Source organism: Muntiacus reevesi, chromosome 4 (assembly GCF_963930625.1).
Source record: "Muntiacus reevesi chromosome 4, mMunRee1.1, whole genome shotgun sequence".
NCBI classification, from domain to species: domain Eukaryota; kingdom Metazoa; phylum Chordata; class Mammalia; order Artiodactyla; family Cervidae; genus Muntiacus; species Muntiacus reevesi.
This window is the reverse complement of record NC_089252.1, coordinates 157,530,437-157,544,322: the sequence shown is the minus strand read 5'-3', so window position 1 is coordinate 157,544,322 and position 13,886 is coordinate 157,530,437. Positions and strand designations below refer to the sequence as shown.

Sequence of the window (13,886 nt, the reverse complement as noted above, 5' to 3'; positions counted from 1 at the left end):
CTTAGAATCCTCTCTTTAATGTTTGCCATTTTAACATGTCTTGGTGTAAGTCTGTTTGGGTTCGTCTTGTTTAGAACCCTCTGTGCTTCCTGTATCTGAATATATGTTTTCATGATTACATTTGTAAAGGTTTCAGCCACAATTTTTTCAAATACATTTTCAGTCCTCCTTTCTCTTTCTTCTCCTTCTAGAACCCTGATTATGTGAAGAGTGACACACTTTATATTTTCCCATAGGTCTCTTATATTGTTTTCAATTTTTTCCTCCAATTTGACTTTCTGTCTGCTATTCTGATTGGTAACTGACCATTATTCTATCTTTCATATCACTTATTCTTTCTTCTGCATTATTCACTTTGCTTTTAGCTCAGTTTTCATCTCAGCAAATGAATCTTCTGACTTGGCTCCTCCTTATAGTTTCTAGTCCTTTTTACTGTAATCTGCATTTCTGTCCATATCCTCTCTTAATTTCTTCAGTATTTTCATTACCTCCATTTGGAACTAAGTGTCTATCAGATTCAAATGGTCTGTTTCACTGTTTGTTCCTTTGGGGGAATTCTCTTGGTCTATTAACTGAGAGTGGTTCCTCTACTTTGTCATTTTGCTTATATTTCTCTTGTGAGTTTAGCAGAAACAATCATCTACTGTAGCCTTAAAGGGCTATTTATATGCAGATGCTTCTCTGTGTAGCTTGAATGGTTTAATATTTTTTTGGTATGAAGGCTTGCTGTGTCTTTGCTTAGCATGTGCTGGCCGTTATCCCCTTGATAAGGGGTGTGCAGGTGCACAGCTCAAGCAGGCTCCCAGAAAGACAGAAGCAGTGGTTGGCTCCTGGTCACAGACGCTCACCAGCAGTCTGATCCTACCCCTGGAGTCTGAGATGACAGCAGTGGCTCATACCTACTCCTGGAGCTTATTTTGGCTGTGTCTTGCCACCTCAGAGTGAGTGCAGAGAAAGAAGCTCCTGTGCTGGGCCCACCGCTCTCCTCCCACCCCCGCCCAACAATATTGCCCTCCCTCCCTGCCAGGCCCAGGCCTCCTCTCACACCACACCCTAGCCGCCGCAGGCTATCTCCATGCAGCCAACCCCAGTCCTCTTCCTTGGGTCTGACCTCCACAGCTCAAGCCCCTCACTACCTCAGTGATCATACCTCAAGCTTGGGAGTGCTGGGCAGCGCGGACTGTGCAAGTCTCTCTGCTTTGGCCTCAGTGAACCAGTTACTATGCTCTCCTCTGAGGCTCCAAAGCTCCCTCTCTGTCCCTGCGGACTTGCCTGCCAGTGAACGGACTTCCTTTCATGAAGAAAAATTTTCCCTTTCACAGCTCCCTCCCCAGGACACAGGTCCCATCCTGATTCCTTTCTCCCCTTCTCCATTTTTTTTTTTAAACTTTTTTCTTTTGCCCTGCCCAGAGATTTTCTTGTCTTTTTGGAAGTCAGAGGTCTTCTGCTCATGTTCAATAGATGGTCTATGAGAACTGTCCCATTTGCAGATGTATTTTTTATGTATTTATAGGAGAAAATGAACTCCATATCCTACTCTCCCACCATCTTGATCCAGTGGGATGTTTTGAAAGAACAGCATGTATATTATCTATGGTGAAACGGACCACCAGCCCAGGTGGGATACATGAGTCAGGTGCTCGGGCCTGGTGCACTGGGAGGACCCTGAGGGGTCGGGTGGGGAGGGAGGTGGGAGGGGGGATAGGGATGGGGAATGCGTGTGACTATATGGCTGATTCATGTCAATGTATGACAAAACCCACTGAAATGTTGTAAAGTGATTGGCCTCCAACTAATAAAACAATATTAAAAAAAAAAAAAAAAAAAAAAAAAAAAAAAAAATAAAAGCTCAGGCATATTACTGGGGATTTAGAAGGTCACATGCTTGTGTACAACTGTGTGAATGGCCAAGGAAGACCTTGAGGAAACCATAATTCATCATCTATGGCTGACTCTGAGTCTCTGTTTAAGCATCAAGTGAAAGCCAAGGCAGAATATTACACTTGGAACATAAGAAGTGCACCAACATACACAAATCTCGGTCAAATTACATGTTGACCACTAGTTAACAAGGCACAGACTGCAGTGAAAAGAAAAAGAGCCTTTAGAGAATTACTTCAAGAAAGTCACTAAGCCCATAAACAGCAACAATAGCAAACCCTGGAAAAAGCAGAGGATCTGATTTCCAGTGTAATTATATTATATTTTAAAAAATTTCTAGCATTCAACAACAACCAAAATTATAAGATATGCAAAGAAACAAGAAAGCATGCTCCATACATAGAAAAAAGCAATCAATAGACTATATCCTTGGTATCTTATAGATATGGAATTTATTTAATAAATTTTTCAAATCAGTCACTATTAATACATTTACAAAATAAAGAAGAAATAAAGTGTGAAATAAACTATGAAATAACGTTTCACCAAATAGAAAAATCAGTAAGATCAAAACTATTAAAAAGAACCAAATAGAAATTCTCAACTTTAAAAGTATAGTAACAAATGAAAAATTTGCTAGAGAGGCTTAATAGAACATTTGAGTGGGCAGAAGAAATAATGAGTAATCTTGAAGTCAACCGAGATTTTTCTAGTGCAAGAAACAAAAATAAAAAATAAGAACAAATCATATGAGACATGTGGGATATGATCAAACATAAAAACATATGTAAATAGGTAGATACATAGATAGATAGAAAGTACTGGGAGTACCAGAAGGAAAAGGGAGAAAGAGGCAAAAGAATATTTGAAAGAATAATGACTGAAAATTTCCCTAGTTGCCTCAACAAACTGAACCCCCTTACATGTGTGCAAAAAATGAAGTTTCCAATGTATATAGGACCAAGATCTATATATATGTTCTATATAACATACAAAGTTCTTCCAGATATTCTATAGACTAATCTCTTCTATTGATAACATAAAGAGTAAGAACACATTGTTATCTGAAATTATGGCACAAATATTCATGCAGGGTATTTAATAAGGAACAATTGTTACTAAGCTTCTTTGTCATTAGATGTGACACCAATCTCATTAAGCAAACTTTGTTGGATCAGAGAGATCCAAAGAGAAGAACACATTTTAAAGATCAGGAAATTCAATGTAATTGATCTCTGGAGCATTATTACTGAACACAGACAGTACTTGTGTTCTAAGTACAAAAGGACTAATATGCTTGCGTTGTTCCTCTTCAACCTTAAGGGTATGCAGAAAGAACAGATATCTATATAAGTACAACCTGTCATACTAATTTCACTGTCTATTTCAAGCCTTAATATGGGTTTCTGAAAAATGCAGATAGAAAAATTGCTCCATTACTCCAACTTTGTCTTTGCCTGGGAAGGTTTCTTGGGAAAAATTTGCTGCACTCCCCTCTAGATATCTCATTGTCTGCTAGCTATATATAGCATCTAACAAGGTAATGTAAACATATTTTATGTGTCTGTTTCTCCCATTAGACAGTGAAGTTTTCATTTATCTCTCCATCCTTTGGGTCTAATATAGAGTGCAGAATATAGAAGTCATGTCATAAATATCTTATTCATAAACTAATAAACGAATGAATGTGTGAAATACAACTGCTTTAGCCTAGTAAGGCAACAGGAGGAGATTTCTCCACTTAACTTAAAGGAGGTCAATTTTAGTTTAGTGTCAATTTGGAGGAAAATAGTTATCATTATTGACTAAGTACTGAGATGTTCTCCTTTACTATTGATGTATATTAAATTTAAATTATTACAGAAAATGTAACAGATGACAAACCTCAAGGATTAATAGTGATAGAACATATCTTATACTCAACAAATATGTGGTGGTTAACTGGCAAGGTAGGTTTAAGTCAGAAATAACTAATGTGTTTGCTTTGATAACTTGGATTTCTTTAATGACTGAATCATACTTTTTCATTTCCTTCAGTCTTCATCTAAACAACAGTTAAGATGTTCAAACGCACTAAGCAAAAAAAAAAAAAACAACTTATTATGTAACACCATGCTGACACAACTAAAATGCATATTTTTCTCTTTTTATTAAAAAAGGGTTGAGAAGAGTGAGAACAAGATGGAGGAGGAGTAGGTGGATGTGGAGTACATCTCTCTCCATGGATGCATCAGAAATACACCTTCAGACACAGAAGTGCATGCAGAACACCAGCTGAGAGGGGACAGGAGTATCTGACCAGTGGAAAAGAATATATAGAACCATGCAAAATTCAGTAGAATGAAGAGACTAGGGGAAAAAAGGAGTGTTAGTAGAACTGGACCTGTCCTCAGCGGGTGGGAGTACTGAAGCAGGGGTCCTATCCTCACATCAAGGCAATTGTCTGAGCCAGAGGAGAAACATTCAAGGCTGAGAGTGAAACAGCTGATCTGTGGCAGCCTAAATGGGATGAGACTCAGACAGTCCTTGTCACAGCCATACATACCCTGGACAGGGATGCAGGTCCCCTGGAAGGCGCAGTGGCTGGGAGATGGAGTTTAGGGATTGTGGTGCAATCCCAGGGAAAGGGCGGCTGTTGACTGTGGAGAGACTGTGAGGGGATGTGAGGGAGGAGATTGTGGTGGGAAATGCCAGTGGAGGAATGCCAACAGCCATGGAAGCAAGGCGATACTGCTGAGTCACGTGTAGGGGGTGGAGCCATCACCATAGCCTCTCTCTCCCCACACTCCAGCATCAGCAGTTGAGAGATAGAGAGGCTGGCCCATCAAACACCTGATGCACTGAGCTACAGCGTAGGACCCCACCCAGGTTGCTCCTTTAAGTGACTGATTTGCAACCTACAGAGTAGGACCCCACCCAGGGTGCCCTTTTAAGTGCCTGATGTGCCGATCTACAGGGTAGGACCCCAGCCCGGGGGGGGGGGGGGGTCCCTCTATATACCTGACGCACCAAACAACAGAGAAGGACCCCAGGCAAGGGAGTCCTCTAAGTGCCTGAACGGGCAGAGCTATGGAGAAAGACTGGCCAAAGAGGCCCAATCGCCAGCTACAAGAGGCTCATAAAAATAGACTCTGATAGGGCCATGATTCCTATGGCAGAGGCAGTCCATGTCCCTGCACACTTGGCACCACCAGGATCCCCGCAAGCCAAGCAGCTGTGTGATCTTCACGCTCAACTCACACTGGGCAGAGCGGCCGCAAGCAAAAAAAGTCTTGCGTCTATGCACACAGGGTTGCTTCGGTCATGTCCGACGCTTTGCATCCCTGTAGACTGTGTCCTGCCAGCCTTCTCCATCAGGGAGGCGGTTCTCCAGGCAAGAATCCTGGAACTGTATTGGCCAATAGTGGTTGCCATACCCTTCTAGAGCACTATATTTCCTGCTGCCCCAGCCACCAACTCCCCTGAGTACCTGGTGCTGCCAGAACCCCTGACACCCAAGCAGCTGCACCAGTGCCACACCTGGCCCTCACAGGGGCAGACCCAAGTCCTCCAGGGCAGCCTCAGGAGTAAACCCCAGTAGATGACCTACATGTAGAGGTGGAAATAAAACCACAAATGAAACCCAGGGGCAGTGTGGCAAAGGAAGAAGACCCAAAACCTTCCCATCAGATGTACAAACTGCAGATTAAATCCACACGATCAACCAGGAATCAATAGCAGAATATCTGAAGCAGAAGAACAAATCAGTGAGCTGGAAGATAAAACAGTGGAAATAACTTCTGAAAAGCAGAATGAAGTAAAAAGAATGAAAAGAACTGAGGACAGTCTCAGAGACTCTGAGACAATATCAAATGAACCAACATTCAAAGTATAGGGGTCCCAGAAGAAGAAGAGAAAAAGAAAGTGTATGAGAAAATTTTTGAAGAAATTATAGTTGAAAATTTCCCCAACATGGAAAAGGAAATAATCAATCAAGCCCAAGAGGCACAAATAGTCCCATATAGGATAAACCTAAGGAGAAACATGCCAATACACACAGTAATAAAAAAAAAAAACAAAGACTAAACACAAAGAAAGAATATTAAAAGCAGGAAGGGAGAAACAACAAGTATTATAAAGGGAAACCCTATACGCTTAACAGCTGATCTTTCAGCAGAAACTCTGAAGGCCAGAAGGGAATGGCAGGATATATTTAAAGTACTGAAAGGAAAAAATCTACAGCCAAGGTTACTGTACCTGGCAAAGATCTTATTCAAAACTGATGGAGAAATAAAAAGCTTTTCAGACAAGCAAAAGTTAAGTGAATTCAGTACCACCAAACCAACTTTACAAGAAATGTTAAAGGGACTTATATAGTCAAGAAATACAAGAGAAGGAAAAAGATCTACAAAATCAACCCCAAACAATTAAGAAAATGGCAATAGAAACATACATATCAATAATTACTTTAAATGTAAATGGATTAAATGTTTTAACCAAAAGACACAGACAGGCTGAATGGATACAAAAACAAGACCCACATATATGCTGTCTACAAGAAACCCATTTCAGACCTAAAATGCTCAACATTGCTCATTATTAGAGAAATACAAATCAAAACTACAATGAGATATCATCTCCCACTGGTCAGAATGGCCATCATCAGAAAGTCTTCAAACAATAAATGCTGGAGAGTGTGTGGAGAAAAGGGAACGCTTTTATGGGAATGTAAATTGATACAACCACTGTGGAAGAGAGTATGGAGATTCCTTAAAAAGCTAGGAATGAAATCACCATTCAGTTCAGTTCAGTTCAGTCGCTCAGTTGAGTCCGACTCTGTGACCCCATGAATCACAGCATGCCAGACCACCCTGTCCATCACCAACATCCAGAGTTTACTCAAACTCAAACTCAGCAATCCCACTCCTAGGCATATACTCTAAGGAAACCAAAATTGAAGAAGACACATGTATCCCATTGTTCATTGCAGCACTATTTACGATAGCTAGAACATGGAAGTAACCTAGATATCCATTGACAGAGGAATGGATAAAGAAGTTGTGGTACATATACACAATGGAATATTACTCAGCCATAAAAAGGAACCCATTTGAATCAGTTCTAATGAGGTGGATGAACCTAGAACCTATTACACAGAGTGAAGTAAGTCAGAAATAGAAAGCTAAATATTGTGTTCTAACTCATATTATGTGGAATCTAGAAAAATCATACTGAGGAATTTATTTACAGGGCAACAATGGAGAAAGAGACATAGAGAATAGACTTATGGACACGGGGAGAGGGGAGGAGAGGGTAAGATGTATGGAAAGAGTAACATGGTAACTTATATTACCATATGCACAATAGTCAGCCAACGGGAATTTGCTGTATAGCTCAGGAAACTCAAACAGGGGCTCTGTAGCAACCTAGAGGGGTGGGATGGGGAGGGAGATGGGAGGGAGGGTCAAAAGGGAGGGGGTATTCTATGTATACCTATGGCTGCTTCATGTTGAGGTTTGACAGAAAACAACAAAGTTCTGTAAAGCAATTATCTTTCAATAAAAAATAAATTAACTAAAAATAAGGATTGAGCACAATGTTAGTAGGAAGGCAAAACATAAAGGCAGAAGCTCAAGGAAAAATTAACTTATATCCATATTGGATGTTTTTTAAATGAGAAAATGTTCCATAGGCAAGAATTTTAAATCAACAAAGTAGATTCAAATGACCATGTGATTTGAAGAGAAATATTATTTAATCTCAAAAACCAATCTTCTCAATAAGTTTAAAGATTCTTATTTATATTGGGAAAATTTGGCAATTATCTTTTGTAAAAATCTATATTTTAAAAGCATAAATGTACTTAGTCCAGAAAAACATAGAGTAAAATTCCTCTTACCTCATATACATTGAACTGTGATTGCCCTCTAGAAAGTTCCCTATAGCTTGTTGTAAATTCTCCAATGAAATCATGACTATAATTAAGGAGAAAAATACATATAGTATTAGCTTTCAGACATTTGTTAATTATATATGAAAACTTTAAATATATATTCTTATCATGAAACAATTCTTGATATTACTATGAAAATAATAATAATATGATAATTTAAAACACACTGACACTTTGTTATGTATACCCCCAATTACATTTTGTTAGTATTCAAAAATATTTCATTTATCCCACCAATGTTAATGTTTCAAAGGTTTATTAGTGTCAATAACTCATATTTCAAAAGCATTTCATCTAGGCTATCCTAATGATTAACTATTAACTAGGATGAAATTTTAAGACACACAAAATTTATTACCATACTTATCAGAATCACAAATAAACAAAATCTTCAAACCTTCCAATGACCAGTATGTTATATATCACTATTTTTAAAAGGGAATCCCACGTTGACATGGAATGTTAGGTAGTTAGAATAGGAAAAATGAGTCCAGAATGGTGATGGCTAAAAGACAAGGAAAGGAAAAGCCCGCGAAAATAGAAGGAAGGTCTGAGGACCAGAGTGAGGAGCTCAGGTAAAACAAACAGGACTCCTGGCTAGCCAAATTTACATAGGCCAGGGGAATAAGAAAAAACATATAAAAAGAGGAGCCAAAATTAGGCTGGGCCCCTCTTTTATCTTTTGGGTTGGCTTGTCATCACACCTTGAGGTTGTATTTTCTTTTACTTTCTAAATAAAACTGAGCTATAACACTGGTCCATCACTTCAAGTTTTTGTTGTGACAAGACAGCACCGAGGAAATTACACACTATCCCGACAGAAATTAGTCACTAAGCTTTATACTAATAATTCTAAAGTACATTGATAATACCAAACGTGATTATTCTGAACTTTACCATAAAGCAATCATCACTGCCTTCTCAGAAAGTAAACTTCTACAAGTGCCTTCTCAATTTAGACATGGAAGGGTAAAGATTGAGAAAGCATATGTTTGTTTTCACTATAAAATACTTAACAATGTAATTATTGAGCTTGATTTATGCAACTGTAAAACAAGTGTTATGCATTCAGCAGAGTAGAGAGGATTTGTAAGGTTGCAGAGTCAGACACAACTGAGCAAATAACACACACACACACTAATTTTATGGTCAAAACTAGGTTGAACACACACAGAACACACACTGAGACATAAACATAAAATGCTGGTATTTGGTGCAATGCTGAAAAGTAATACATTAGAGGAGGAAGATCAAAGATTGTAGGAGCTGAATTAGTATAACAAAAAGGGGTATTGCTGTTGTTATTTGTATGATAGAATTTAAGCTCGGCCTATTTGCTTGCAAATATGAGGTGTTACCATAAAAACAGATATTTCCCCCAAACTCCAGGCAGGTTTATGCTTAACTCTGAGTTACTAAAATCCATAGATCTGATAACCAGTAACAAGCAATAAGCAAATTGTGGCTAGCCAACCACAATTGATTTCTAAAGTTGGGATTTCAAAGAAAAAAACTAGTGGTCATTAAGTAGTGTTTTTGCAATACATTTTTTAAAAATTAAGATGTAAGATACAACTCATTTAGATATCCAGTTTTCCAGTTTGCCCATATTTTAAAGATCTTGTACATTTATGACAATAATCTTTATAGGGCATTTCTCTTTATTCCAGTATCACCTTGACCTCTTCTACAGTTAAGTTTTAAAAGCAGATATACACACACGGAATTAGTAAATGAAAAGAGGATTGAAGGCCATAATTAAAATATATTTGCATTTGTGAATTCAAATACCCCAGCATTCGCTCTTTCAATTTATATGAGGGAAATTACAAAACTGTAATTTCATGCTACATATTTCTTATAAATAAAATAAATCTCTTTGACTTTCAGACGTGCAAGCTTATAACCATGATATCTTTATAGAAACCTCTGAGACTCTACTTAGAATCTATTCTCCTCATTGCTATGTCTGTTTTGATATCTTAAGTAACGGTCACCAAGAAAAGGTTCTATTAAAGCACTTCAAACACAATACTTTTATATTGGTTAAGTGTGGATAAGCTTCATATACCAGAGCCCACCACACTAGTCATAAACACAAGGCAGTGAGTGGCGATACCAATATAATAGCCAGGCCAAGACATAAGATGCTTTGTCTCAAAAATACATCTCAAGAATCTAGGTGCATAAGTGAATAATTCTCAGGTCAGTTTTGTTACAGATCTCTTGAAATGAATGAGAATATTTAGTTTCCTTTGTGAACTTCTGTAATTCAAATACTGTATATTAAATCATAAATAAGTACTTTAAAGAAAGTACTGAAGGTGCTCTTCACTGATTTATTCTTATCTTTTCCCCTATCATCAATTATTACTAGATTTTACTAAGATTAAAAGAAAGTAATTTACTTTAATATTTTATCTGTTCACAATTGTCAATACAAAAATATTGAAACAATTCTCACTACACAGAGGAATATGATGAAAAGTACTCTGACAATAAGTCACAACCAACAATTTCCTTGAGATTCGATAATACTGCTTTGATATTTCTTGTTAGTTTGGTTCTAACTAAAATAATTATTCTGGGATATAAGTCTCAAAGCTCTCTGCATTTACAAAATAAAGTTTCCTCCACGGTGGTTGATCTGATTTGTGTCCATTTACATTTCTAGTTTTTTTTCAAATTTTTTTATAATTGAAATATATTATTTAAAATCTGAAGAAATAAACAGATATTGAGAACAAATTGATTAATATTATAAGTAGTAAGTTGGCTCTCAAAATGCCTAGAGTAAACTGATTTAATTTTTGAATAAAATTTGAAAATTATAAGTATTTCTATACTCTATTAATAGTGGAAAGGAGCATTTTGCATATTTATATTTACATCTGAAACCTGTAAGACAGTTCCTACTTAACAAAGTGCCCATCTTTCCCATTTTTGACATCTTCTTTCACTTGCCTTTTACACTAGTGCTTAACTATGATCTCCTCTAAGAAATCTCTCCTCCTTTATGTGCTTTCTCTTTGTTTTTAAAAACAATTCTATCATCACACTTCCTATATTGTATAATAGCTGTTGTTTATATATCTCCCCTTTTAGTTTTTATAACATACTCAAAGTTAAGAAAGCTGAGTGACTTTCCCTGGTGGTCTTGTAGCTAAGAATTTCTGTTCCCAGTGTAGGAGGCCCTGGTTCAATCCTTGGATGGGGAACTACATCACACATGCCGCCAAGATTCCAGTGTCACAACTAAAGATCCCACATGTTGCAACTAAAAAAAAGATCCAAAATGCCACAATGAAGATCAAAGATCCCAACACAGCCAAATAAATAAAAAGAAAAAGAAAGATGTTAATTTCATCTCCATATTCTCAGCATCTACTTCAGTGCCTGGTAACCAATGGGCATAATTGAATGTTGCAAATATATTCAGGTCAATGTCACAATCATGCTGTAATCTTACCTTACCAGTAATATTAACAATTTTGCTTCACATGAATTACCTTTAGTACAAAAGAATGGGACAAGTATTGAGCATATTAGCCACTCCTACTCTACTCCTTTGAAACAATTCTCTCTGAGGGTAATGCTGATAAATGTTATTTTCCCATAAAAATGTACCCACATTATCACACAAAAGATATAAAAAAAGAGACAGAATATTGCCTTTTCTAGGCATTTCCAATGGTTTTCCTGAAGGTCATCCTGCTTTAGGCACAATGGATGATGCCTATTTTCCTTGCAATCATTAAATTAATATTGCATATATGTACAAACAGCAAATACATACTGAATCTATCTTATCCTTTTCTCTATCATCATGTTGTCTTGAGTAAGTCACTTTTGGATCTTTACGTATTCATCTAAAAATTGGAGACAATGCCTATTTAATGTTCTGAAAATAAACCTAGATAATTCATTTGAATTTTTTCTGTGAAAGGCATATAATTCTTATACAGTCATTATTAAAATATATTTTTTTTTGATTTTTAAGTAATATGACTCTAGATACCTATGTCTTAAAGAAGCTTTAATCAAAATAATATCTGAAGATGTAACAGGCTTATGAATTGATATTTGGAAGCCAGTGTTATAAGATCTCTATTTATATCTTCAGTTATTGAGGTACACATTTTTAAGAGTGTTTTTTTTTTTAATTTCCTCAGGAAATATTTATTAAGCATCTACTATGTATCCAGACTGACAACATGTTTGCTATCTAAATGGGGGATAAGGTTCCTTCTTTTTTCTTTTATAAGGTTCCTTGTTAATTAAGCGAAAGTACACCACAATTTCTCAATAGCTACATTTATGAATAATTTATATTATTTTTACTGTAGGAAAAGAGCAGCAGTGTTTTTTTTTTTTCCAGAGGTGACTGAAGACAAGACATTAATTCCATAATTATAGGTAAAATGTATCATGAGAATTTTGATTTCCCATGATCATCACAAAAGTCCGGCTAACAATGTACCAGTTGTCCTTGATTTTGCTTTTATTTCTTTACTTTTCTTCCAGACAAAACTTTTGACTTTAACATAACTTTTCAGCATTTAGGAATGTTTTTACTCATGCCATAACACTACCCTTCCTTTATTCTTAAAATTTCAATAAAATCAAATCTTTTTTATCCTTGTAATTTCCTTAAGTCCTGACAGAAAAGTTAGTTTCCTTTAGAAAGTCCAGAAATATGCTTTTAAATATGATTCAACTATGAGTTGGTCTAAATTTAAATTTATAGAACTATCATGGTTCTTATACTTCCCTAGTAAACAGAGATTGTATGCACATTCTGAAAAACTAATTTTTTCCCCCTGGTTTGCTTTTACTGGTAGAAATTATCATATATAACACATAAATGAATGTGTTTAATGTAGAAGTTATCATTTACCTCTATTTTTACTGAAATTTTAAGTAATTTCAAAAAGTACATTTTCTTTGCCCCTCTGTAGATTACAACTACATTTCTGAGCCTCCAAGAAAGAAAGTGATATAATTACTCTCAAATGTTAACAGTTCACAGGAGAAATAGGCTAATTTTATCAGTCTGATTCACACCTGTTTCTTGATCCATTTCTAATACAGACAGAATTTTTAAAAGATATAAATACTATATATATATATATACACACACACACACATACATTTAAGACATAAGCCAAAAAAGTGTTTAGTCAGTAGAAAACTATGAATTATTGATGGAGTTTTTAATAAATATGTATATATAATTCAGATAATTCAAATCTGAAAATAGTAATCCAAATTGTCTAGAATATTTATCTCAAATAAAACCAAGCAATTTACAAAATTTACTTTTATTTTGTGCTGTATACATCAGGCATTGTCAGCAAAAAACAATGTACATGTTATAAATTAAAAAAATTATCGTCCCAGTTTGAAGAAATCTCACACTTCAAACTGACAGAGTTTACTGTAATCCTTAACACAGATCTCATATGGCAGCTCAGAACTTGCACATTTGAAAGTTTCAGCTTCAGAAAGTCATGTACTTATTTTTATATCTATATTATTTTCTTGCACAACATACAGAGAAACAAACTAGCTATTTTAGGAGACTTTAATAATTCTTTATATGTTCGGAGCAGTGTCATTTTATGATAATGGTTTTAACAGTGTAAATATATTCAAAATATTCAAATATGGAAATGACATATCTCATAAAAATTCTTTGGCTAGTTGCTTGAATAAGTTAATATATTTTTAACCATATAAGGCTCCAGAAGACTATGAAGCAAAATATCAGAATATTTGGGTTTTCAAGAGATACATATCTAAGATATTGAGCAGCATAAAAAGTACCAAGTGTACTTATGCTCACATATATTATCCATTTATAGAAGCCCTTCTTCTTTAGCAATAAGCACAGTAGGAACCTTGTCCTTGGAACCTATCCTAAAAATCTGTGAATTTCTTAGTGGAAAGCAAAGAACTATCCATGGAACTAAAAAAGAATAGTGTTTGCCTTGGACTGCAAGGAGATCCAACCAGTTCATCCTAAAGGAGATCAGTCCTGGGTGTTCATTGGAAGGACTGATGCTGAAGCTGA

General features: G+C 36.1%; 1 protein-coding gene across 2 annotated transcripts in view; it reads right to left on the bottom strand.

Moving 5' to 3' along the window:
* Window positions 1-13,886, bottom strand: part of CPNE8 (copine 8) — a 255,959-nt gene that overhangs the window by 76,105 nt on the left and 165,968 nt on the right. For both annotated transcript variants that reach the window (XM_065934624.1, XM_065934622.1), the window contains exon 11: window positions 7,760-7,835. In XM_065934624.1, coding sequence (XP_065790696.1) covers window positions 7,760-7,835 — 76 coding nt within the window. The remainder of the gene's footprint in view (window positions 1-7,759; window positions 7,836-13,886) is intronic.